The sequence below is a fragment of the Ovis canadensis genome, chromosome 1 (genome assembly GCF_042477335.2).
Source record: "Ovis canadensis isolate MfBH-ARS-UI-01 breed Bighorn chromosome 1, ARS-UI_OviCan_v2, whole genome shotgun sequence".
Classification (NCBI taxonomy): domain Eukaryota; kingdom Metazoa; phylum Chordata; class Mammalia; order Artiodactyla; family Bovidae; genus Ovis; species Ovis canadensis.
The window spans coordinates 86,597,209-86,624,950 of NC_091245.1; the positions used below are offsets into that span (position 1 = coordinate 86,597,209).

A 27,742-nucleotide genomic window follows, 5' to 3' on the forward strand; every position below is an offset into this window, starting at 1 on the left:
TTGTGAAATACTTTTGTCTACATCTATTGAGATGATCATTTCATTCCAATCCCAAAGAAAGGCAAAGCCAAAGAATGTTCAAACTACTGCACAATTGCACTCATCTCCTATGCTAGCAAAGTAATGCCCCAAATTCTCCAAGCCAGGCTTCAGCAATACATGAACTGTGAACTTTCAGATGTTCAAGCTGGATTTAGAAAAGGCAGAGGAATCAGAGATCAAATTGCCAACATCTGTTGGATCATCGAAAAAGCAAGAGAGTTCCAGGAAAACGTCTACTTCTGCTTTATTGACTATGCCAAAGCCTTTGACTGTGTGGATCACAACAAACTGAAAAATTCTTCAAGAGATGAAAATACCAGACCACCTGGCTTGCCTCCTGCGAAATCTGTATGCAGGTCAAGAAGCAACAGTTAGAACTGGAGATGGAACAAGAGACTGGTTCCAAATTGGGAAAGGAGTACGTCAAGGCTATATACTGTTTCCCTGCTTATTTAACTTATATGCAGAGTACATCATGAGAAATGCTGGGCTGGATGAAGCACAAGCTGGAATCAAGATTGCCAGGAGAAATATCAGTAACCTCAGATATGCAGATGACACCATCCTTATAGCAGAAAGCGAAGAAGAACTAAAGAGCCTCTTGATAAAAGTGAAAGAGGAGAGTGAAAAAGTTGGCTTAAAGCTCAACATTCAGGAAAAAAGATCATGGCATCTGGTCCCATCAGTTCATGGGAAGTAGATGGGGAAACAATGGAAACAGTGTCAGACTTTATTTTGTGGGGGGGCACCAGAATCACTGCAGATGGTGACTGCAGACATTAAATTAAAAGATGCTTGCTCCTTGAAAGAAAAGCTATGACCAACCTAGACAGCGTATTAAAAAGCAGAGACATTACTTGACCAACAAAGCTCCATCTAGTCAAAGCTATGGTTTTTCCAGTGGTCATGTATGGATATGAGAGTTGGACTGTGAAGAAGGCTGAGCGCCAAAGAATTGTTGCTTTTGAACTGTGGTGTTGGAGAAGACTCTTGAGGGTCCCTTGGACTGCAAGGAAATCCAACCAATCCATCCTAAAGGAAATCAGTCCTGAATATTCATTGGAAGGACTGGTGCTGAAGCTGAAGCTCCAATACTTTGGCCACCTGATGCGAAGAGCTGACTCATTGGCAAAGACCCTGATGCTGGGAAAGATTGAAGGCAGGAGGAAAAGGGGATAACAGAGGATGAGATGATTGGATGGCATCACCGACGTGATGGACATGAGTTTGAGTAAGCTCTGGGAGTTGGTGATGGACAGGGAAGCCTGGCGTGCTGCAGTCCATGGGGTCACAAAGAGTCGGACACAACTGAGTGACTGAACTGAACTAAACTGAGATGATCGTGTGGTTTTTATCTTTGATTCTGTTACTGTGGCATATATATATCATGTTGATTTTGCATGCGTTGATCCTTTTAATGTGTTGTTAAATTCAGTTTGCCAGTATTTTTGTTGAGAATTTTTATATCTATCTTTATCAGAGATATTGGTCCATAATTTCATTTTCTTGTGGTGGTTTTATCTGGCTTTGGTATCAGGATGATGCTGCTTATAACATGAGTTTCGAAGTGTTCCTTCTTTTCTGTTTTTTTGAGGGGAAAAGTTTATGAAGGATTTGTATTATTCTTTGATTATTTAGTAGAATTCACCCTTGAAGCTGGCTGGTCCTGGGCTTTTTGGTTGTTGTTGTTGGGAGGTTTTTGACTGATTGCCTGACTCAATCTCATTTTGTATTGGTTTTTTCAAGTTTTCTTCTTGATGGTTTTGGTAATTTGTGTGCTTCTAGGAGTTTACTGATTTCCTCTGGGTGATCCTATCTGTTACCATGTTAGTTTCCTGTATGTTCCTTTTTTAAAAACAGCATCCTATTCCTGTATGGTAGATGTACTTTCTTTCTCTCTGATATTCTTTTCTTCTTCCAGTGTAGACTTTGTTTTGTTCAAGTTGTTTTTTGTTTTGGGTTTTTTTCTTTGCTATTTTTTGATCTGTCTTTCATATTAAGGGACTTTCCTTAAGTATCTGCTCATATTTAACTTGGAGCACTAAAAGTTGAGTAAAAGCTTTGTGCATGTGGAGGGTGCTCATTGACTCTGCCTTTTGTCCTTCATTCTACTTCAAGATCAATTTTAAGTTCTTGTTCTTGGCTTTCAATGTTACCAGCTTAAGGTTCAGCGTTCTTTGATTTGCTTAATCAGTGATTACTTCTCTGTCACTGCCTTTTTTTCTTTCTTGTCTCCTGTCTGGTTTTCTTTGTCCTTGTATGATGGTGACTTAAAAATTTTTTGTTTTAATTTAGAAAGTTTTGGGGAGAGAGCTGAAGCTAATACAGGTACCCATACTGCCATCCTTGACCAGAAGTTTTTATTTAATTTTATCAGAAGAGTAAAGTAACAGGTGTTTTTTTAATGTTATTTCTGGTTCTTGATCATTTATCAGTGGTCTCAATGATAGGAACTACCAAGCCTTCAAGCTCAAAATATTCCTGAAGAGTCCAGGAGTACTGGGACTTGTTTATCTGCATACCTTAAGGGGGAAGCTCCAGAGACCATGGCTGATGCCTTGATCAAGTCTTTAGGCTAAGAGATGGTTAGAGGAAAGCTTGTTATTCTCATTATTCACTGATTTTTCTAATTCACTTTTTTTTGAGTATATGGGTTAGCTACTTCTCATCTTACTGGGGATGCCTCAGGTTGCCTGACAAATACCTTCAGACCTATCCTTTGCCAAGCAGCTCTCATTCTGCCTGTGCTGTATGTAGATAAATTTATACCAATAAATTGCACACCTGCTGGATTTCTAGGTAAATTCCCCTAAGAACACATGCATTCTCTTCATAATTTCTTAAATCAGCTAAAGCTTCCTAATGGAAAAAAAAAAAAAAGCTAAAGTTCCTACAGTTGAACCTATGATAAAATACACCCCCTCATCTCTGTTTATATATAACATGCACATACCACACACAAACACATAGTTGGCTTTTAAATTATGTTTGTTTTTGCACTTCTTGTTTTTGGATGTCTGTGCATTGATAGAGAAATCTATAAAACCAAATCGATTGGTCCCAGTACAAATTCATTTTATTCACTAAGGCAACTACAAGTTGACTCTCTGTCACATTTACCATCCTCAGCCTAACAAGTCACCCATCAGCTACTATCATCCTATAGAAGTCACCTCATTATTATTTTCCTAAGAAAATAGTTTAACCTGAGCTCTCTTGCCTTTCCTTCCTGCTTTCTCCAGCTCTGTTTTTGCCCACTGTCTTTCTTTTCTTCTAAAGTTAGAAGATTAATTATCCTTCCTTTCTAAGAGAATGGTAGAGGGAACAGCATGTACAGAGAGACCTGGAAACTTGAAAGGGCAGAGTTGTTGAAAAAAATGGGCACATGGACTTTCAAGTTAAATGAGCCTGGTTTGAATGCTAATGATGCTGCTTTCTACCTAAATGACCTGGAGGTAACATCTCTCCTTATGCACATTTCAGTTCAGTCACTCAGTCGTGTCCGACTCTTTGCAACCCTGTGGACTGCAGCACACCAGGCTTCCCTGTCATCACTAACTCCCAGAGCTTACCCAAACTCATATCTATTGAGTCCGTGATGCCATCCAACCATCTCATCCTCTGTCGTCCCCTTCTCCTCCTGCCTTCAATCTTTCCCAGCATCAGGGTCTTTAACAGTGAGTCAGTTCTTTGCATCAGGTGGCCAAAGTATTGGAGCTTCAGCTTCAGCATCAGTACTTCCAAAGAATATTCAGGACTGATTTCCTTTAGGATGGACTGGTGGGATCTCCTTGCAGTCCAGGGGACTCTCAAGAGTCTTTTCCAACACCCCAGTTCAAAAGCATCAATTCTTCAGCACTCAGCTTTCTTTATAGTCCAACTCTCACATCCATGCATGACCACTGGAAAAACCATAGCTTTGACTAGACGGACCTTTGTTAGCAAAGTAATGTCTCTGTTTTTTAATAAGCTGTCTAGGTTGGTCGTAGCTTTTCTTTCAAGGAGCAAGCGTCTTTTAATTTCATGGTTGCAGTCACCATCTACAGTGATTTTGGTGCCCCCCCAAAATAAAGTCTGTCAGTGTTTCCACTGTTTCCTCACCTATTTGCCACGAAGTGATGGGACCAGATACCATGATCTTAGTTTTCTGAATGTTGAGTTTTAAGCCAGCTTTTTCACTCTCCTCTTTGACTTTCATCAAGAGGCTCTTTAGTTCTTCTTCACTTATAAAGTGAGGATAGTGCCAGCTGCCGAGGTTGTTACCCCTGGGGTTGTTGTGAGATTAAATAACATGTGGTGAACTGTCCATAAATTAGCTGCTGTTGCTCTTGTGACTGGAATAGAAGTAAAGCTGTGACAATAGTTGTTTTAGAATAAGTATTTTTATATTTCTATCTTTTACACTAACTAAACTCTAAGCCCAAGCAGGTTAAAAAAACAGTTATTCTGATCTTCATATTTTAATCACCTAGCACATACTCATCACATCTAATATAAACAAATGTGTATTGTGTGTTGAATGAATGGTGAAGCATCATTCTATATTGATTGAATTGAGTAAATTCAGTGAATTAAGTAAATTCACTATTTTTCAGCTGCCTATGTATAATTAAAACTTTTTGAAGACTTTCAGATCACATGATTAGGAATTTGTTTTCTTCATTTTTCACTGTTACCACATATTTACATTATGGACTTGCATGAAATAGTGTGTGTGTGTTTTAACATGTCATCAGTACTATCATAGTTAATTAACTGGTTCTTTTTTTCCCCCCCTCAGGGAGGTGGTGCAAGCCAACTGTGTTCACTGGAGGAAGAAGTTCTCATTTATGTGCAAAATGAGCGCTAGTGCCACCACGGGCATCCTGGACCCTTGTATCTACAGAGTCTCTGTGAGGAAGGTATAGAAACAGCCTGTTCCTTCTCTCCTCTCAGAAACTGTGGTTAGTTCCGTAGTCACTGACTCACTTTAGTTAGCTCTGCTTTGCTATTAGAACTGTTATATGTAACTTCACTTCATACCTGCAGCATAATTTAAATTGCTATGATAAATATGATGAGGAATCTGAAGAAATAAAATATCATCAAGTACCTTCATCTCATTATCACTATGCATATAATTACTAATCTTATTTCTATTAGTTTAGGGGCCACAATAGGTCTTTATCCTGCCATTCATTGTTTCTCTTCTTTATTAGGCACTGTTTTTCAGGGACTTTACATATTTTGTGTCTCATAATAGCCCTGAAAATGTGTTATCTTTTCCGTTTTCAGGAAAACCAAGGCTCAAAGAGGTTGTTACTTGCACAGACTCACTTTGCTAATAAATGATAAATTAGGAACTCAAGCACAAATCTTTTTGATTTTAAACCCATGTTTTTTTTTTAAATTTCCTTTCTACTTACTAAGTTGAAGCACATTACCAATAATCTATAAAAATTGTCATCTCAGATTATTTCAGTATAATACATTGTAAACTTAAAATAGAAGTGTATGTCTCTCTCAGGTAATTGCCAAGGAATCCAGGGCTGGTAGAGCAGCTGTGCCATCTTCACTGTATGATGCCCATATTTAGATTCAAGGAAGTTGCTCTAGTCTTGTTATCTTTCCACCAGTGAGAAAGAAGGAGAAGCAACGTGAGAACAAATGCATTCCTTTTTAAGGCATGACTCAAAAGTGCTCATACTGGTTAGAACTTAGTTACATGATCACACCGAACTAGAAGAAAAGCTATGAATGTAGTCTCTAGCTGAGTGACTGTCAGATTCCAGAATTAAAGAAGGAATGAACAGATACTGGTGAACCACTAGTATTCTCTTACCATGCTTGGTATATGGAAGTACTTACTGAACTTACTATACCTTATTCTATCTAATTATTATGTAAAAGTGAGAACCAATAAAGAAAAATTAGTAAAGCCAACTGTATAAATACTATCTGCATTGCAAAACATAGTTTAAGATATAATGTTTAACCAAATATCTGGGCACCCCATGACCCAGTCTAGTTGACACATAAAATTAACTGTCACAGATTGTTTGTTAGTAACTCAGTCATGTCCAGCTCTTTGCAACCCCATAGACTGCAGCCCGCCAGGCTTCTCTGTCTGTGAAATTCTCTAGGCGAGAATACTGGAGTGGGTATCCATTCCCTTTTCCAGGGGATCTTCCCAATCCAGGGATCGAACCTGTACCCTCCCTCATTGCAGGCAGATTCTTTACCGTCTGAGCCCCCAGGGAAGCCCTGAAAGTAAAAAACCCCTTTGTTAGAATGCGAGGGCTATAACAAAGTATCACAAACTGAGTGGATTAAAACAGTTTACCATCTCACAGTTCTGGAGGCCAGAAGTCCAAAATCAAGGTGTCAACAGGGCCATGCTCTCTCTGAAGGCAAGAAGAGAAGATACTGTTCCATGCCTTTCTCTTAGTTTCTTAGTCTGAGGCTTTCCTTGACTTGGAGCTGTATCACTCCAGCTGCATGGCTGTCTTCTCCCTTTGAGTCTTTGTATTATCCACCTGCTGTGCGTGTCTGTGTTCAAATTTCCTGTTTTTATTAGGACATCAGTCATATTGATTATCTGTGTAAAGCCTCCTCCGTTTTCAAATAGGGTCATATTCTGAGGTTCTGCATATTAAGATTTCAGTATTTCTTTTGGGTGAGCACAGTTAAATCCATAACAGACCCTAAAATTATAATAAACTTGGGGATTTATGCTTCTCAGATTAATGGACTAGCTTGTTACAGGCCACCCTTCCCTCTGAGAAGGGTGAACTTTTCCGAAAAACTATACAAAATATTAAAAATAGCTGCTTGAAGGCATTAGAAGCTGCCTTCAGCAAGGATTTAAGAGGTTTCGAATCAAAGACCTGGGAAGCATAAAGAGATGAGCCTGACAATTGGCCTTGGTTTAACCCTCAAAGCAGTTGCCAATTTGTAAGTAGCAGCTAAGGAGCTGAGCCAAAAGCAGTGATGGAGAGGCTAGGAAGCTGAGCTGAGATTCTGGCAATTTTACAGGACAAAGGGGACAAAAATGGAGTCCAGAGCCCACTCGCAGAAGGAGCCTTGGTAAATAGCCTGAGTAGTTGGGACTCTGTAAGAGTTTCAGCCTAGAAAAATGAGTATAATGGCTGTAGATCAACCCTTACAAAAATTGACATTCAGCTTCCAATCAGCTTAGTCACTGCTTAAATGAAAGTGATAGGTCCTAACCTTTCTACTCACCAGAAAAAAATGTGTATCTTCTCTGGAGGAGAATAACATTACTCTGAGCCTAAAATTATTTCTTCAAGTTACCATGCACAAAAAGTTACCAAGCATACAAAAAGACATGACTGCATGACCAAAATCAAAAGGAAAACAAGATGATAAAAACAAACCAAGGAAAATACAGATTTGGAGAAGATCTAATAAACTTTATACAATAATTGTAATTGGTCAAGAGTATGGAAAATAAGAGAATTGGAAACCATTTTAAAACTTAAATTGAATTTTAGAACTGAAAAATACAGTAACTAAAATTTAAAACTAAGTAAATGAAACTAAATCTCAACACATGTATTTAACAGCAGGTTTGTCACAACTGAAGAACACTTTGGAAAATAAGACAAAAGAAAATATCAGTAGGGAGTTTGGGATTGACTTGTACACACTGCTATATTTAAAATAAATAACCCAACAAAAAAAATGGAGAAACGACAAGAGATAGATAAGGAATGATACAGATAAGATGAAATTGGCCATGTGTTGATAATTTTTAAAGCTAATTGATGGGTTCATGGGGTTTTATTATACTACTTCTTCCGCTTTTGTGTATGTTTGAAATTTTCCATAATAAAAGAGTTTTAAAAAATTATAAAGGAAGAAAGAAAATATAAGTGTGGGACACACAGAACAGGGTGTAAGATACAGAAAAGAATATAAAGGTCTGACATATATATATATATCAGTGGAGCCCTGAAAAGAGAGGTGAGAGTTTGTGGAGATTGTGGCTGAGAATCTTCTAAAACTGATGAAAGATATTGAGCCACATATTCAAAAGTCTTGTGAACCTCATGCAGGATAAAGATAGACCACCATGGCATGTTTAAAGATAGACCACCAGCCTAGCTGGAACATGGAGCATGTGGAAGTGGAAGTTCTCGGTGATGAGATTGGAGGCACTGGATCAGGTGGGGCTTTATAGGAGTTTAGAATTCACTCCAATTGTATATTTGGGATAAATTTGTTAGAAATTTGAAAGCAATTTGAGGATTTTAAAAAGGAGAGACATGATCTTCTAAGATGACTTTGGATGCTGTGTGGAAGATGAATTGCAGAAGCCACTCAAGTGATTGGGATAGTTTGGATGAGGAATGCTTATGTTTTGGCATGGAGTTATAACAGTGGAGGTGGTATGATTCAGGATGTATTTTGGTGGTAGCCCCTTCTAATGGATTGGATATGGTGAATGTGGGAAACAAAATTGAGAGTAACTCTAACTCTTAGATCTTTTTCCTGAGCATATGAGTAGATGATTCTGCTGTTTATTGAAATGGCAAAGACATCCATTGGAGCAATTTGGGGGGGGGGGGCAGATAGAGATCAATTCAGTTCAGTTCAGTTGCTCAGTCGTGTCCAACTCTTTGCGACCCCATGAATCGCAGCATGCCAGGCCTCCCTGTCCATCACCATCTCCCGGAGTTCACTCAGACTCACATCCATCGAGTCCGTGATGCCATCCAGCCATCTCATCCTCGGTCGTCCCCTTCTCCTCCTGCCCCCAATCCCTCCCAGCATCAGACTCTTTTCCAGTGAGTCAACTCTTCGCATGAGGTGGCCAAAGTAGATCAGTAGATCTATTTTGACCACGTTAAACTTGAAGTGTCTATGAGACATCAAAGACTTCCGCAATGGCTCAGCAGGTAAAGAGCCTGCCTGCAATGTAGGAGGCCTGGGTTCAATCCCTGGGTCAGGAAGATCCCCTGGAGGAGGGCATAGCAACCCACTCCAGTGTACTTGCTGGGAAAGTTCGATAGACAGAGGAGCCTGGCGGGCTATAGTCCATAGGGTCACAAAGAGTCGAAAGTGACTGAAGTGGCTGAGCACACATGAGACATCAAGTGGACATGTCATGTAGGCATTTAAAATACTAATATGGAACTCAGAGGAGAAGTTCAGACTAAAGATTTGAGTCGTCAGCATACAATTCTTATTTAAAGCCATAGACCAGAATGGGATAGGTCAGCGAGAAAGTGTAGATAGAGAAAACAAGAGGCCCTAGACCAAACACTTAGAAGTGGTATTAAATTGCTCAGCAAGTACAAGAAAGGAGCAGGAATTCATATATATCATTTCTCATATACTTTTGGCCAGATCTTAGTCACACTGCTATAGTTCAAAAAGAAAGTGAAAAATGTAGTCAGTTACTTTATTTTGGGTAGCCAAAGCCCACCTAAAAATAGAGGATTCTATTATGATGGAGAGGGAAAGAATGGATATTTAGGATGCAGCTAGCAGACTTTCTACAGAGGTTGAAGCAAAGAGTAGTAGGTCTTGCAAAGGAGAGTGAGAAGTAGCCAGGGAGTAGGAGGAAAAGTAGACAATTGTAGCACCTTGGAAGTTTATAGAAGAAAATCTTATTAGGAAGGAGGCAGAGAGCTGTTTTGGAATTAAGGAAGATGAAGCCAAAGCCTTGGGCTTTAATAGAAATGGAGTTCATTAGTAATCTTAAGAGCCATCGCAGAGGGAAAATGAGAGCAAAAACCCAATTAGAGTTACTTTGAAGAGAGAGTGGGGTACAGCGAATTTTGGTAAGTCTTTTGGAAAATCTGGCTGTAGAAGGGAGCAAAGAAAAGAATTATCTAGTAGAGACTAAGATTATCTAGAAAAAGTTTTGTTTTGCTTTGTTAAAGAAAGGCACTATTAAAGATATAGTTACTGTTATAATAACATTATAATAAAGGAAACGTTATAATAAAGGAAACGTTATAATAAAGGAAAACTTGGTAATTCATAATGGAGTACATCTGGTGGCAAGACTAAAGGAGCAGAGAAGGGGAGGGATAGCAGATATTCATGAACAACAGAGTTTACCGTAGATTAGCTCTCAGCTTATTTCAAGTCACCCCTTTAAAGATGAAAATGGTACATAATACATTGTGCATCTTGGTTTATGAAAGAAAGATAAGGTAGCTCCACTCAACAAACACATGTACGGAGTATATACTGTGTGATAAGCAGTGTCTAAGTGTTTTAAATCTTGTATCTGTGTGATGTCCCAAATGGAGGGATTTGGCAAATTAATGTAGTTTATATATTTTAAAGTAAGTGTTAAGACATCTATATTTTTTTTATTATTTTTCACTTTTGCCAGTTTTGTTCACATTAGATAAGAGTTAGATAAGGAAGTTTCTACTGTATTACCATGGAACAATGTTATATGTTTTAGGTGGGAAAAAGTAAGGTATATGTCTTATGTTATTATCTGAGTAAAGGGGGGATAAATATATATACAAACACATATAAAATTGCTAACAGTGGTTGTCTCTGGAGTGGGGATCTCCACTCTTGTTGAAATCTTTGTGCAATGTATTATTAATATGCTTAACTAAGTAAATAATTTAACCTTTCTTTGGTGATTCAGGTTATTCCAATGTGTCCAGAACACTTTTTGGCAGTTTCTTCTTCAGCAAATAGATTAAATGTTAGTTTGTCTTCTCACCATTTGTCTCCTTCAAATTTAAGTTAAATTCTAAATAAAAACTCTGGTTACTTGCCAGAGGGGTGTGGGGGACATCCAAATAGTTGGATTTAAGATCATCAGAATTTTACACTTGAAGTGACAGTGTAGTTGCTCAGTCATGTCCAGCTCTTTGTGACTCCATGAACTGTAGCCCACTAGGCTTCTCTGTCCATGGAATTCTCTAGGCAAGAATACTGGAGTGGATTTGCCAGTATATAAATAAATACCTACCTCAACACTATTTGACATATATTTAATTTAAATCATTAGTCATATGCTATCCTTATAGTATTTTTTATCTTTGGCAGGAATTAAAAGGTGGAAAAGCTTATGCAAAGGTAAGTTGGTCTTCTTTAACTCTTTTGGAATTTGTAATATTCCTCATTGCTATTTATAAGCCTAAAAATTAAGTGGTTTGCTTTTCTAATTGCTGTTCAAGCATGGATGTTTTTAAATGAGCAATTTGGAGATTGAATAGTTGGAGCCAACAATAAATTATAGGCATATTCTTTCTAAATGCTGATTATGGGATGTCATTTAGTTTAAACTTCCTTGCTAGAAGACAATCTCTGGTTTGCATTAAAACAATAGCAACTATTAATTTGGTTTCCCTGGGAGGTAATCTCATTCCCACCCAACCCCCAGTGGAATAGGACCCCCAACTCTGTGCTCGTTTAGCACTCTCTATACTGTCTTTTCCCTGGTGGCTCAGAGGATAAAGCATCTGCCTGCAATGCAGGAGACCTGGGTTCGATCCCTGGGTTGGGAAGATCCCCTAGAGAAGGAAATGGCAACCCACTCCAGTATTCCTGCCTGGAGAATCCCATGGACAGAGGAGCCTGGCGGGCTACAGCCCGCACAGTCACAAAGAGTCGGACATGACTGAGCGACTTCACTTCATACTGTCTTTTATACTTTTATATGGAATTACTAATGAATGTGCTCACTTTTTGCTAGATAGAAGGAATTAGTAATTAATAATACTACCAGAAACCCATATACTCTTTTCTATTTCTAAACCTCTTTATTCTCTAAACCACATACTCCTCTTTTTTTTCTGGTCACACCATGATGCTTGTGGGTTCTCAGTTCCCCCACCAAGGGTTGAACCCTGGCCACAGCAGTGAAAGCCCAGAATCCTCACCATTAGGCCACCAGGGAATTCCCCACTCTCCTTTTGTATTTCCAGCCCTTGTGATGGTGTCTCCTTCTATCCAGTCATCTAAGCCAAGAACCAGGGCACTAGTTTCAACTGTCAAATTACCTAACTCCCTAAAACTGGTTGGTTGCAATGTCAATTCAGATGCTCTTTGCTACAAGTAACAGAAAAGTCCCCTCACATAGAGGCTTTTTTAATCTCCCAAAACAGGCAGATAGGAGATAGAGCTTCTCCAGGATTCACTGACTAGAGAATATCATCAAGAACCCATGTTACTTTTTGTTTTATTTTTGTTTTTTTCTTACATTCTCTATGTGATGGCTTTGTCCTTGGCTCGTCCCTTCAAGATCAGGAGGTAGCTAACTGCTCAGGTTTTAGTCAACATATTCACATATAACAAAGCCCAGCTGTTTTCTCCACCTATGTCTTTTTTGAGTGAGAAAACTTCTTAGAGGATTGTCCCATACCTCGGATTGGCGACAGCCAGATCATACGCCCCCTCCTAAACTGGTCATGGGTAGTAGGAATGGATTGCCATGGTTAGCTTGGACTAGTCACAACTGAACAGTCATCTGGAGTTGGGCTGCTTTCCTTGTGCACATGGATGAGCTAAGAGTGGATACTTGAATAAAATCATGGCTTGCTAGCAAGGAATACCAAGGCATTAAATGGTGGGTAGGCGAAAAAAAAAAAAAAAAGAGAGAGAGTCTGCTGTGATTGCCAAATCTTCTTCATTTCTCTCTTATAAAAAGCTTTTGAAACCATCTCTTCTGTCTCGTCCCAAGACCACTGCCTTAGATTATGCCTTCATTATTTCTTATTTAAAACATACATTGGCCTCCTATCTTTTGTTCCGTTCCTCTGTTGTCTCTCTCCAGTTCATTCTCTGTATTATCACCAGGGAGATCATTCTAAAATTCAAAGATATCGTATCCTTCCTCCACTTTTAGCCCTCCAGCAGCTCTCTGTTGCCTGTAAGGACAACAAAATGAAAAGTCCTCAATCTGGCATATTAGACTCGTGTTGGTTTACAGATCTTCCATCTATACGTACACCCACCCACCCACACTCACTCATCCTATGCTTCAGACATACTGCCCTCAGAGCGCTCCTGGGGTGAGCTGTGCTGTTCTGGCATTTGTGCCTTGTGACTTGGTGTTCTCCCTACCATGCACGTGCTTCTATCAACTCATGTATCATTAAGAACTCAGCTTAGTCATCCCTCCCCACTGAGAAATGTTCTTTTTCACTCTCTTTCTTGTAATTGTGCCTTCCTTTATCCAGCACAAGATCTATCACAGTTATACCTAGAATGTATGTATCTATGCCATTTTAAGGAGACACTTATCTCAGTGAAACCAAAGAGAAAATCACAAGGAAATATGGACTCTCATATCTCATTAGAATGTAAGCTCTTTCAAGACAGCTGAGGTTTTTTTTTAAGGCCGTGTTGTACGGCTTGTGGGATTTTAGTTCCCCAACCAAGGATTGAACCTATGCTTCCTGTAGTGGGAGCCCAGGCCGCTAGAGCAGTCCCAGGACAGTTCTTAACCGTGTTGTTCATGACTGGTGTTCAGTATCTAGAGCAAAGCCAGACACATAAAAAGTGTTCAGTAAACATTGACCTTAGTGCACTTTTCTTCATGGAACTGACCAGATTCTTTTCTTTTCTAATTTGCTTTATGCTTATTGTAATACCAGCATTCTGGCAGTGGATGGTAAGCCTTAGGGCTGTTTTTTATTCAAAAATATATATATAATTGCCTCCCATGTGCTAAGCATTGTTCCCAGCACTACTCTAAGTGTAAGAGATACAGCAGTAAACTAAAACAGACAAACACCCCTGCCTTTGGGGAGCTTACATTCTGATGAAGGATTAAGTGAGGAGGACAGACAATACACAATAGATATGAAATATGTACATACATGATGTGATGATAACTACCAAGAAGAATAATGCAGATGAAGGTTAGAGGGTAGGGGAGTGAGGAGGCAGGCATGCTCTAGAATGGTCATGGAAGCCCCCTTTAGAGAGATGACATTTGATCATAGCCCCTAATGGAGGGAGAAAGAATGCTAAGAGAAGCTTTAACAAAGAATGCATCAGGCAAAAGAACAGTAAGTACTAAAGACCTTGGGGTGGTCTTGGCATTTTCAAGGAAAAGGATCTTGTGGCTGGAAGAGTAGATAAGGAGGTGAAGGGGAAATGACAAGGTGGCCGTGGACAGAGGAATCAAGACAGTCAATGCAAATGTCCTTCAAGGAGTTTTGCTGTGAGGGGGAGCAGCAGAATAGTACAGTGGACTGGAGAGAGATGTGGGGTGAAGTTTTGTTTCCTTCTGTTCATTAAGATGGAAGAAAACCCAGCATGTTTGTGTGCTGATAGGAATGATCCAGTAGAGAGGGCAGAATCCCTGAAGCAATGAACTTGAGTAGGCAAGAGCAGAGTGCTTGACCTCAGATGGGAGCACAGCCAGCTCACTTAGGGTAAGTTATTACTTAAGTTACTAAGTTAAAGTAATAAATTGCTTTTATTTGTGAATGAAGTAGGAGGCAAGACATCAGCAGAGAGTGTGGATGGAAAAGATATTGGAGGTTCAAAGAGGAAGGGTCATATGTGATAGGCAGGATATGACAGGGCATGTGGGTGGTGTGTGATCACACCGCCACAGGAGTCCTCACATGTTCATCTGGGTGTGGCTTTGCCCTGGACATCTCCCGGCTTTTCGCTGATCTCTTGGGCCAGAGTAATCACATGAAAATTAGGTAGATGTTACTTGTGGCTTACCATGTTTCTGACTCCCTGCCTTTGGACCTTGTGTCCTTCAACTGATCTTTTAACTTCTTTCCTTCATTCTTTTTGTACCAGTTAAAAACTGCTAAAATAGTGCTCTAGCCTACAAGTAAAATCTTCATCTTGAATGCCATTCATACATGCATTTATATGCACTTTAAAGTGTTAAAGCAGGCATTTTAAAATCATATCTAGGGCTTTGCTGGTGGCTTAGTGGTAAAGAATCCACCTGCCAATGCAGGTGACATGCGTTCAGTCCTGGTCTGGGAAGATTCCACATGCCTCAGAGCAACTAAGCCCATGTGCTATGCTGTGCTCAGTCACTCAGCCGTGTTTGACTCTTTGCAACCCAATGGACTGTAGTCTGCCAGGCTCCTCTGTCCATGGGGATTCTCCAGGCAAGAATACTGGAGTGGGTTGCCATGCCCTCCTCCAAGGGATCTTCACAACTTAGGGATCGAACCCAGGTCTCCTGCACTGCAGGTGAATTCTTTACCATCTGAGCCACCAGGGAAGCCCAGCTAAGCCCATGCACCCCAACTATTGCGCTTTTGCTCTAGAGCCCAGGAGCCATGGCTGCTGAAGCCTGTGAACCTACAGCCTGGGCTCTACAATGAGAGAAGTCACCACAGTGAAGCCCGCACACCACAACTAGAGAAAAGCCCGCAGCAATGAAGACCCAGCACAGCCAAAAATAAATATTATTTTAAAAAAGAAAGCAGAATCCCAGGAACCTTTTTTTCAAAAAGCCACAGTAAGATTTGAAATGTATAATACTTTTTATTATATATTCAGGGAGATGTGCTTAATTACAGACTCAAAACACTTTTTGTTAACAAAAGACTATATACACTTAGTGATGTAGAATCGATTTAGTTTGTTCAAAAAATAATGATATAAGGGGAATAATTTTTTTTTACCACTTGGGAATGAGAAAGTTGAGCAACATCAGAGGAAAGACCAGACAGTAATCTTTGATAGCTGCAGAAAATGGGGCCCAAACTTGAGTAGTAATAGGGAGGAGGAATCGGTTTGAGCCAAGCTTTTGGGTTAACAGCAGAGAAGGCTAGTGTGGGGAAGGAAAGAAGAAGGCTTCATTCATAAAGAGAGATCTAGCTCAGGGGAGACCAGTGAGGCAAATACTGTGTAGGGGGTGAAGGAGTGGGAGCTTGTACCAAAGAAAGTGTGTGGTACACTTAAGTCATTTTGGTGTCAGGCGGAGAGTGAGAACTTAATAATCTGCAACTATCTGTAGTCACCAGTGGTTAACTGGGAATAGAGCCAAACCAGAACAGGGAGAGGCGAGTCTGATCAGTTTTCTCTGTCTGTCTGCAAGTGATCAAGGTTGGTCTGCTAGTATTTCCCATAATGTGGTGTGCTACTTGCAGTGATTTCCATTGTTTAATATACATTGTTACATCAACAGTTACATGTTTTAATGGGTAGAGGAAAATATATGGAGTAAACAAATCTGTTATTTCAAAGATCATATTACTCAAGACAAGAGTTAAATAGGTAATGAAAGTGAAAGAAACTCAGTTATGTCCAACTCTTTGTGACCCCCATGGACTGTACAGTCCATGGAATTCTCCACCAGAATACTGGAGTGGGTTGCCTTTCCCTTCTCCAGGGGATCTTCCCAACCCAGGGATCGAACCCAGGTCTCCTGCATTGCAGGCGGATTCTTTACAAGCTCAACCATATGATTTTACAAAAAGTGAGCCAATTTTTAAGACATATTAGGCAAAGAAAAACAGGTGTTGTTAAGTTGGCAAAAACTGCAAATAACCGGTTTGAGACAGCTTGGGTAGAATATGGGTTGAATGTCTTATTTAAAGAGAATATGATAGAAGCCTACTAGATATTCTATTAATATAATTCTCTTTCTTTTCATAGCTGGGCTTTGCAGATCTAAACCTGGCAGAGTTTGCTGGATCAGGAAATACCACTCGTCGCTGTTTACTGGAAGGCTATGATACCAAAAATACAAGACAGGACAATTCCATTCTTAAAGTAAGCACATTTCCAGATTTACATGTTCAACAAATGAGATTCTCTGCCTTTAAATAATCATAGTTGTATATTGTCAGGCTTCTCAGGTGAAAGTGAAGTCGCTCGGTCATGTCCAACTGTTTGCAACCCCTGGACTGTAGCCCACCAGGCTTCTCCATCCATGGGATTCTCCAGGCAAGAATAGTGGAGTGGGTTGCCATTTCCTTCTCCAGGGGATCTTCCCGACCCAGGGATCGAACCCATGTCTCCCGCATTGCGGGCAGACGCTTTAACCTCTGAGCCACTCTCCTGCCAAGGCAGGAGACATGCGTTTGGTTACCTGTGTCGGGAAGATCCCCAGGAGCAGGAAATGGCAACCCACTCCAGTATTTTTGCCTGAGAAATCCAATGGACAGAGGAACCAGGTGGGCTACAGCCCAGAGTCGCAAAGAATTAGACATGACTTAGCGACTAAACAACAACAAACAATATAAGGTCAAGATGGGAACCAGTACTAGGATCACAAGCTGGCCACACCACTAAAATACACAGCACGTAGGAGGAAAAAACAGTCAAAATTACAGAAGCACTGAAAAGTAACAAACGTTCACCTTCATGATCCCAAGGTGTTTCTCTTTGGTGCTGAGAACATTCAGGGAAGAATACATACGACCGCTACAGCATGAGAGCTTTCTGAGCAGAAGGAGCATCATAAATGAATACCTTACATGTTTCCAGCTCCCAAAAGGTGATTGCCAGCACAGCTGTGGTGGGCATATGTAGAAGTCACTGGGTTCTCTGACAAGTGACATGACAGATGGAACTCACTTTGGACATCTGCCCTACTGTTTCCAAGTACCTTCAGAAGCTCTATACCCTGGGGAACCCAGAGGGAAGACACACTTCAGAGAGTCGGTGCCAGTATTAAATGAGACCAGTGGAGAAAATGTTTGGAAAGTACTTGGATCTAATAAAACCCACTGGATGAAACTTTTGCTGTATTTTAGTTAGGTTTACCCTCTTATGGTAAGTTCCCCAATGATAAGAAAGGAAAATAATCCTGAGTAAAGCCAAATACTCAGAAGTTAGCAGACAAAGAATTAATTACCTATACCTGACAGTTTTCAAACTCATCTAGCCTGGCACATAATAGATTCTCAAATCATGACTACTGTTAAGGTTATTGTTGTTATTACCATTATCACCGGTATTTCCAGAAGAACATAATAAGATCCTATGGCTGATTTTTTAAAATTAATTATTTATTTAAATTGGAGGCTAATTACTTTACCATATTGTAGTGATTTTTGCCATACATTGACATGAATCAGCCATGAGTGTACATCTGTCCCCCATCCTGAACCCCACTCCCACTTCCCTCCCCATCTCGTCCCTCAGGGTTGTCCCAGTGCACAGCCCTGAGCTTCCTGTCTCATGCATCAAACCCGGACTGGTAATATATGGTAATATACATGTTTCAATGCTATTCTCGCAAATCATCCCACCCTCGCCTTCTCCCACAGAGTCCAAAAGTCTGTTCTTTACATCTGTGTCTCTTTTGCTGTCTCACATACAGGGTCATCACCATCTTTCTTTCTAAATTCCATATATATGCGTTAATACACTGTATTGGTCTTTTTTTTTTTTTTCTGACTTCACTCTGTATAATAGGCTCCAGTTTCATCCACCTCATTAGAACTGATTCAAGTGCATTCTTTTTAATAGCTGAGTAATATTCCATTGTGTATATGCACCACAGCTTTCTTACTCATTCGTCTGCCAATGGACATCTAGCTGCAGTGAACACTGGGGTACACGTGTCTCTTTCAATTCTGGTTTCTTCAGTGTGTATGCCCAGCAGTGGGATTGCTGAGTTGTATGGAAGTTTTATTTCCAATTTTTTAAGGAATCTCCACACTGTTCTCCATAGTGGCTATACTAGTTTGCATTCCCATCAACAGTGTAAGAGGGTTCCCTTTTCTCCACACCCTCTCCGGCACTTATTGTTTGTAGACTTTTTGATAGCAGTATGGCTGATTCTTAAAAGGCAGTCAGCAACTAGAGAATAGCATTTCAAAAAGCATTAGCAAAGCTTTAAGTTCTGGTCCAACAAAACAAAAAAAACACCATTTCCAAGTAATAGTACTCTAGGTATTCATTCCATCATTCTTTTAGCTTTCAGCCAGAATTTGAGTAGCCAGAGGCTTAGGGAGCTTAAGGAACATAATTACAGCCACATAGCAGGACGGTGGATTGTGACATCAGGGCTCTGTGTTTGTTCTTAGATCTCTGGAGCCCTGTATAAGCACTTCAGCTCTGCCCCTGTTTCCTCCTCTATAAAAGGGGCATTTCAGTAGTTGACGCAAGGGGGCTGATCCTCAGTTCTGAAAGAGTTACTGTATGTGATTTTGCCAACACTCTTTAGTTGTATGAAATAGAAATCCCTTAGGTTAGCTCCTATAAAAGAGAGCTTTAGGTCAAATGCAGGGACATTTCACAGAGCCCTAGGATGGGAAGTTACAACCAGACCTGAACTTCCAGGAACTGAAGGACCTTTCTAGGGACTGTTCTTGGCTCTCTGCTTTATAATTTCTGTCTGCACACCAGCTTCCTGTGCTTACTCACAGCCTCCCTGCCTTCCTAAGAACTTTAGCTGCTAAGTGGCGTTGGCTTGCTATGATGTCAGCAAAATATGGGACGTGGAGGAGGCTGTTTTTAGAGACCTTGTCTGAAAGGTCTTGGCCTGGTACGTTCCCAAAATGTGTTTGCAATAGTAGCCTCATGGTATGCTTCAGGACAGGGTGGATGTTCAACAAGATGCTAACTGCTCCTTTCCAGAAAGTGGCAAGAACATTAGTTTAAGTCACTTAGTACCTTGAAAGAGAAGCTGATCCAGCTGGTAGTAGACAGGGACTTTGAATACTTTTCAATTTTTATAGCTTTATTGAGCTATGATTCACTGGCCATACATTTCACCTAGTTAAAGTACACAATAGAATGGTTTTAGTATATTCAAAGGTGTGTCCAACTATTGCCATAATCAGTTTTAAAACATCTTCATTACCCCAAAAAAGAAACCTCGTATGTGCTCAATAGCAGTCACTTCCCACTTTACCCCCAACTCTCTGCCCTTCCCCATAGCCCTCAGCAACCACTAACCTACTCTCTCTCTGGATTTGCCTATTCTGAACATTTCATATAAATGGGATTATAGTATAGGTAGTATTTTGTGTCTGGCTTCTTTGAACTTAACATAATGTTTTTCAAAGTTCAGCCATGCTGTAGTATGTATCAGTACTGGGCTCCTTTTTATAGCTAAGTAATACTCCATTGTATGGCTATACCATATTTTGTTTATCAGTTAATGGTCCTTCACTTGTTTAGCTGTTATGAACAGTGCTGCTGTGGGCATTCATATACAAGTTTTAGTGTGGGCATATGTTTTCTTTTCTCCTGGGCATACATTCAAGAGTATACATGCTTGGAGCAAAATTCTTGGGTCACATGGTAACTCTGCTTTTAACTTTTTGCAGAACTACCTTACTTTTTCAAGTGGCTAAAACATTTTACATTCCCATCAGCAGAGTATATGGGAGTCCAGATTTCTCCAAATATTGAGCCCTTTTATTCTTTAGCTTCTTAGAATGGGGAACTTCATAGATGACCCTGTATATTTCATATTTCAGATGCTGCTAATAGGCATGTGGAGACTTGCATTAAGCATTTAGTCTTCAGGATAAACTTGTACAGAGATCCTCCAGAGGAAATGCCTTTCAGTTCAGTTCAGTTCAGTCGCTCAGTTGTGTCTGACTCTTTGCGACCCCATGAATCGCAGCACGCCAGGCCTCCCTGTCCATCACCAACTCCTGGAGTTCACTCAGACTCACGTCCATCAAGTCAGTGATGCCATCCAGCCATCTCATCCTCTGTTGTCCCCTTCTCCTCCTGCCCGCAATCCCTCCCAGCATCAGGCTTTTCCAGTGAGTCAACTCTTTGCATGAGGTGGCCAAAGTATTGGAGTTTCAGCTTTAGCATCATTCCTTCCAAAGAAATCCCGGGGCTGATCTCCTTCAAAATGGACTGGTTGGATCTCCTTGCAGTCCAAGGGACTCTGAAGAGTCTTCTCCAACACCATAGTTCAAAAGCATCAATTCTTCGGCGCTCAGCCTTCTTCACAGTCCAACTCTCACATCCATACATGACCACAGGAAAAACTATAGCCTTGACTAGATAGACCTTAGTCGGCAAAGTAATGTCTCTGCTTTTGAATATACTATCTAGGTTGGTCATAACTTTTCTTCCAAGGAGTAAGCATCTTTTAATTTCATGGCTGCATTCACCATCTGGAGTGATTTTGGAGCCCCAAAAAATAAAGTCTGACACTGTTTCTACTGTTTCCCCATCTATTTCCCATGAACTGATGGGACCGGATGCCATGATCTTCGTTTTCTGAATGTTGAGCTTTAGGCCAACTTTTTCACTCTCCACTTTCACTTTCATCAAGAGGCTTTTTAGTTCCTCTTCACTTTCTGCCATAGGGGTGGTGTCATCTGCATGTCTGAGGTGATTGATATTTCTCCCGGCAATCTTGATTCCAGCTTGTGTTTCTTCCAGTCCAGCGTTTCTCATGATGTACTCTGCATATAAGTTAAATAAGCAGGGTGACAATATATAGCCTTGACGTACTCCTTTACCTATTTGGAACCAGTCTGTTGTTCCATGTCCAGTTCTAACTGTTGCTTCCTGACCTGCATACAGATTTTTCAAGAGGCAGGTCAGGTGGTCTGGTATTCCCATCTCTTTCAGAATTTTCCACAGATTATTGTGAGCCACACAGTCAAAGACTTTGGCATAGTCAATAAAGCAGAAATAGATGTTTTTCTGGAACTCTCTTGCTTTTTCCATGATCCAGCGGATGTTGGCAATTTGATCTCTGGTTCCTCTGCCTTTTCTAAAACCAGCTTGAACATCAGGAAGTTCACAGTTCACGTATTGCTGAAGCCTGGCTTGAAGAATTTTGAGCATTACTTTACTAGCATGTGAGATGAGTACAATTGTGCGGTAGTTTGACCATTCTCTGGCATTGCCTTTCTTTGGGATTGGAATGAAAACTAACCTTTGCCAGTCCTGTGGCCACTGCTGAGTTTTCCAAATTTGCTGGCATATTGAGTGCAGCACTTTCATAGCATCATCTTTACTGTTGGTGAAAAGCATTGAATAGCTTGGAATGTTGGGAAGATCAGATATTTCTAAGCCTCACATAATGTACAAGCTTTACAAAATAATTGGTGCATGAATGAATAAAATTTTTTTAAAAGTACATTAATGCATTCATTCTGGTGCAAAGCTAGAGCAAAAGCCAGAAGCATTCTTCTCTTAACAGGCTACCAACAGGCAGCCCTAGAAGCATCATATGGCAAATGTGTTGGAGGAAAACATTCTAGACACTTAAACAACATAGGAATCTGGGAGGAAAGACATATAAAATAGATCAGAACAGCACAGAGGATAATTACTGGTGAAACCCTTGCCATTTTTTAAGAATTTTTTTTACATGGATCATTTTTTAAATCTTTATTGAATTTGATACAGTATCATTTCTGTTTTATGTTTTGGTTTCTTGGCTGCAGAGTCTGTGGGATCCTAGCTCCCCAGCTAGGGATTGAACCCTCACTCCTTGCACTGGCAGGTGAAGTCTTAGCCACTGGACATCTAGGGAAGTTCCGTGAAGTCTGTGCTTTCCATTTCTATCTTTTCCACTCTTATTTTTGCAGTTACAAAGTTTTGAATGTTAAAAATTATTTATAACCCATGTCTTTATAAAGCAGCAATTAAATATTGGATATAACCCAATTCAGTAATCATTTTATTTAACAGTTTCTAAAACAGGAAATACTGGATTAGGTACCGTGGAAGGTGCATAGATTAGCAGAATGTAGCTTTTCCTCCTGAGATTTTTATAATTACGGTATTTCTTTTTCTCATGTTTAGGTTTGGATTAGTATGCAACTGATGTCTGGTGACCCGTGTTTCAAAACGTAAGTTGGTGCTCAGTAAACGAGTTATTTGTCTGACAGTGTAACAGTCGTATATTTTTTTACATTTGCACATTCATATTTTGTAGTGTTCGTAGACTGATACCAGTGAAGGAATAGTTCCTCTTTTAGGAGACTGACCTGAGCCTCATAGAAGTTACTCTTACTTCTTACCAAACAAACTCTCTGCTTTCTAAATTAATTAAGCTATGGGTTTTTTGTCATCTTCAGGCTTTGGGTGAAATTATTACAAAGCAGAATTTTTCATCTGACCTCTGTGAACTTATTTCTTCAGTAAATACCTATTAGGTGCCATGTGCTAGGCCCTAATCTAGACACTAGACAAACAGCAGTAAAAAAAAAAAATAGATCAAGTCCCTGACATCTTGGAGCTTATAGTCTAAGAGGGAAGACAGACAATAAATGAACAAGTAAATATATGATATAAAGATGGCAATGAGTATTTTGAAGAAACATAAAGCAAGATAGGAGGCATGGTGAGGAGAAGCGTTGCTGTTTTATATATTATCTACCTGTTTAGGGTGATATTTGAGCAGAGACCTGAGGGAGGTGGGAAGCATGCCATACAGATATTTGGGGAAAGAGCATTTGAGACAACAGTAACAAGGACAAAGGCCTTGAGATAGAAGTGTGTTTGGCAGGTTCAAGTAACTTCCAGGAGACCAGTATGTCTAGGACAGAGTGAATTAAGAATATGATGATAGGAAATGAGACCAGATGATAAAGGTCTTGTAGCCATTATAAATAATGGTCTCATAGGCCACTTATAATCTGAGTGAGATAAAAGGCTACTGGAGTGTTTAAAACAGAGGAGTAAAATCATCAGACTTTTGGCTACTAGGTGGAAAATAGACAATTTGTGGGACCAGAAAAGGGGCCACAGATAGAAATAGGTTCATGAGTTAGGAGGCTGTTTCAGAATTCAAGGCTTGGGGCCTGAGTAACTAGGAGAATGGTGGACATTTATTGAAATGAGAGTGTCTACAAGAGGAGCAAGTTGGGAGCTTGGATGTTGGATGTGTTAAGTGTGAGACCCCTATTTAATATCCAGCCAGGCTTTCTGAGTAAGCAGTTAGGTTTATCACTACAGGGTCCAGTAGGGAAGCCCAGACTAGAGATAGAAATTCAGAAATCATCATATCATCAGTACATAAATACTAGTTAAAGCCATGAGCTTCGATTAAATGACCTAGAGGAAATGAGTTTAGAGAAAGAAAAGGACCACAGACTGAGGTATGGGACTCTCCTGCCTGTTAGAGGCTGGGGAGGTAGGGAAGCACCAGCAAAGTAGCAACCAGACAGGAAGAAGGAGGCAGTGGAGAGTACTGTCCTGAAACCAAGTGACGAGCACGTAGGAAAAAGGAAGGAATAATCGGCTGTGTCCCACACTACTGAAGTAGGTCAAGGAAGATGGGGGCTGAGAATTGACTGCTGGTAACTCTGATAAGCACTGGCGGAGTGTGTTTAGACTACACCCACACTGGAGAGGTTAAAGAAAGTTTTGGAAGAGAAACACTGGAGATAGTATAAACAATTCTTATGAGGACTTTGGCTGCGAAAAAGGAACAGAAAAAAATGGGGTCCTAAATAAGAGGAATGTGGAGTTAAGGGCAGGTTTCTGTTTGGTTTCTTTTTTATGGGAGATAGCGCAGCACACTTGTATCCTGACATGAATAGTCCAGTAGACAAGGAGAAACATGGTTCTGAAGAGAAAAGGGACAATTGCTAGGATAGTGTCCTTGGATTATCAAGAGGGATGAATGCAGAGAATATGGCTACAGATGCAGATATATGAGAAGTGGAAACATACAAAAGTAACTATAGAATTATTCCTGATTTCCTAATGATCTAGGAAACAAGGTAATCATTGAAAAGCAAGGATGGGAAAGATGGAGGTGGGGTTTGAGGAAAGAGGAAGATATGTGTAAAAGTCTTTTCAGGGAGTAGGAGAGTGAGCTGAATGGGAAAAGGCAGTAGGATGCCTGTTAGCAATCTTAAAAACACTTGATAATTAAAAATGAAAGTTAACCAGATAGCATTTAGATATCTAAGAAAAATATGTTTAGAAAAGTAAACAATTACTTCAGTATGCATCAACTTCATGTTTTTAATATTAACATCCATATAGTTCTCTGCTCCTGCTGCTGCTGCTAGTCGCTTCAGTCGTGTCCAACTCTGTGCGACCCCATAGATGGCAGCCCACCAGGCTCCCCCGTCCCTGGGATTCTCCAGGCAAGAACACTGGAGTGGGTTGCCATTTCCTTCTCCAGTGCATGAAAGTGAAAAGTGAAAGTGAAGTCGCTCAGTCGCTCAGTCGTGTCTGACTCCTAGTGACCCCATGGACTGCAGCCCACCAGGCTCCTCCATCCATGGGATTTTCCAGGCAAGAGTACTGGAGTGGGGTGCCATTTATATCTAAAGATTTTATATATATATATATATATATAATATATATATATATATAATATATATATAGGGTTGGAAAGATCCCCTGGAGAAGGAAATGGCAACTGACTCCAGTATTTCTTGCCTGGAAATTTCCATGGACAGAGGAGCCTGGCAGGCTACAGTCCGTGGGCTCACAAAGAATCAAACGCAGCTGAGCATACACACACCATGCCATGCCATATATATTTTATAAAGATGAAAATATATACAGAGTACATCAGGCAAAATGCTGGGCTGGATGAATCACAAGCTGGAATCAAGATTGCTGGGAGAAATATCAGTAATATCAGATATGCAGAGGACACCACCGTTATGGCAGAAAGCAAAGAGGAACTAAAGAGCCCCTGTTGAAGGTAAAAGAGGAGAGTGAAAAAGCTGGCTTAAAACTCAACATTCAAAAAGCTAAAATCATGGCATCCAGTCCCATCATTTCATGGTATATAGATGGGCAAACAATGGAACCAGTGACAGACTTTCTTTCCTTGGGCTCCAAAATCACTGCAGATGGTGACTGCAGCCATGAAATTAAAAGACACTTGCTCCTTAGAAGAAAAAGTATGACAAACCTAGACAGCATATTTAAAAGCAGAGATATTACTTTGCCAACTAAGGTCCATATGGTCAATGCTTTTTCTAGTAGTCATGTATGGATGTGAGAGTTGCACCAGAAAGAATGCTGAGCACCAAAGAATTGATGCTTTTGAACTGTGGTGTTGGAGAAGATTCTTGAGAGTCCAATTCAATGGACATGAGTTTGAGCAAGCTCCGGGAGATGGTGAAGAACAGGGAAGTCTGGCGGGCTACAGTCCATGGGGTTGCAAAGAGTCAGACATGACTGAGCGACTGAACAGCAACAACAACACAAATCAGTTCTTGATTAAAATTATGCTTCTTCCAATAATTTAGCCTTCCTATGCTGTTTTCTCCCAAATGATAATTTCCTGGCTTCTTTCCTTATTTGCTGCTCTTTGGGGACTAAACAGTTTTTGGTTTCTTAGGTAACATTATGTTTTCCCAATGTAATCAGTTTAGAGTGAAATGAGAAAAAGAGCAGCAAAATTTAGTAGAAGAAAATACATTCATTATTCTTTCTTAGGAGCTTTTTAACGGCTGTTCCCTTTCTGGCCCTTTCTCTGCCATTTCACTTATTTGTGAAACTCAAGTACTGAAGAGGTCCAAAATAGATCATCTTATATTCTGTATTATCTCCACAAACGTAATTCTGGTAATTTAGAGTTTATAGAGAAAGATCATGACTTATTAGAATAAACTTTACCTAATCCTAAGATACATAAAAGTATTTCTCAGAAGACTCAGACCCCTAATATATGTTTTCCCTTTGAGTATCTGAAATTGTGCAACTGTCTATGAAAAAGGAGCCACTGTAACACATCCATGTACTTCTTATATTGAGTATGGATTGAATTGAAAAATGTTTGAACTCCTGATGAAAAAAGTGAATTATTTTTACCAGGTTGTATTTAAGTATATATCAAATATGTAAAATGACAGTACTTCAGAGCTGAAACAAGTGTTGGAAATTGTCTGGTGACTTTTTTTTCCCAGAATACCTATCCACAGAAATCCTTGGCACAAATATACTATGAGTCCCCTATATACCATTTTCCTGTTGGGGGGAAAAAGATGTAGTACCTTACTACCCTTGAAGTTGCTAAGAGAGCCTCATGAAGCCAGTTTTAAAAGTATAAGTATAATCCAAGTTCAGTTTTTACCAACGAGGACCCTAAGGCACAGAGCAGTTGAGAAACTTGACTATTTGTCTGCAGGACAAAGATATAAATAACTTTGGGAGAGGGTCATTGTGCTATTCTATCTGCTTTTGTCTGTCCTTGATTTTTTTATAAGTTTTCAAAAACCTACTAGAGAAATAAGTATACATATCCTTAGCACTCTGAGTTAAATTCTAGTTTTTATATTTTATGAGCAGAAGATCTGTGACTTAGATCAAACAGTTTTTCAGAAACGAATTTTATCCTAAAGCCAGTACATGTGAAGAAGACAGCTGGTAAATCAACCTCTAACCACTTGCCCTAAACTCCATTTTATAGTTCTCTACAACTCATCAAATATCCACCAGCTTTCATAAAAGAATGAAGCTGACTCTGAAAAGAAAGCCAACCACTAATGCTGATGAGAAAGATACTTGGAGAGAGAAGTTATGTACTGTATTGGCATTTAATGATTTGATGGCAAAGCAGATCTAGGCATGAGGTAACCCTCTTGAATAGCATAGGGCTTTAGAGCATTCATATTCTAGAAGGAAGGCAGTTTTCCATCTCTCAAAATGATTTAATGAATATTCAGTTCAGTTCAGTTCAGTCGCTCAGGCGTGTCCGACTCTTTGTGACCCCATGAATCGCAGCACTCCAGGCCTCCCTGTCCATCACCATCTCCCGGAGTTCACTCAGACTCACGTCCATCGAGTCCGTGATGCCATCCTGGGTCGTCCCCTTCTCCTCCTGCCCCCAATCCCTCCCAGCATCAGAGTCTTTTCCAATGAGTCAACTCTT

General features: G+C 40.1%; 1 protein-coding gene across 6 annotated transcripts in view; it reads left to right on the plus strand.

Annotated features, from left to right (window-relative positions):
• The window catches only part of EEIG2 (EEIG family member 2), a 115,177-nt gene that overhangs the window by 31,343 nt on the left and 56,092 nt on the right, over window positions 1-27,742 (plus strand). For 4 of the 6 annotated variants that reach the window (XR_011258859.1, XM_070292225.1, XM_069599350.1 and 1 more), the window contains exons 2-5: window positions 4,823-4,943; window positions 11,071-11,100; window positions 16,612-16,728; window positions 22,699-22,745. Coding sequence is in view for 5 of the 6 variants with exons in the window: in XM_070292225.1 (XP_070148326.1) it covers window positions 4,823-4,943; window positions 11,071-11,100; window positions 16,612-16,728; window positions 22,699-22,745 (315 nt within the window). In the remaining variant the exon portion in view is untranslated. The remainder of the gene's footprint in view (window positions 1-4,822; window positions 4,944-11,070; window positions 11,101-16,611; window positions 16,729-22,698; window positions 22,746-27,742) is intronic. The other 2 variants (XM_069599356.1, XM_069599380.1) reach the window with 1 other exon arrangement.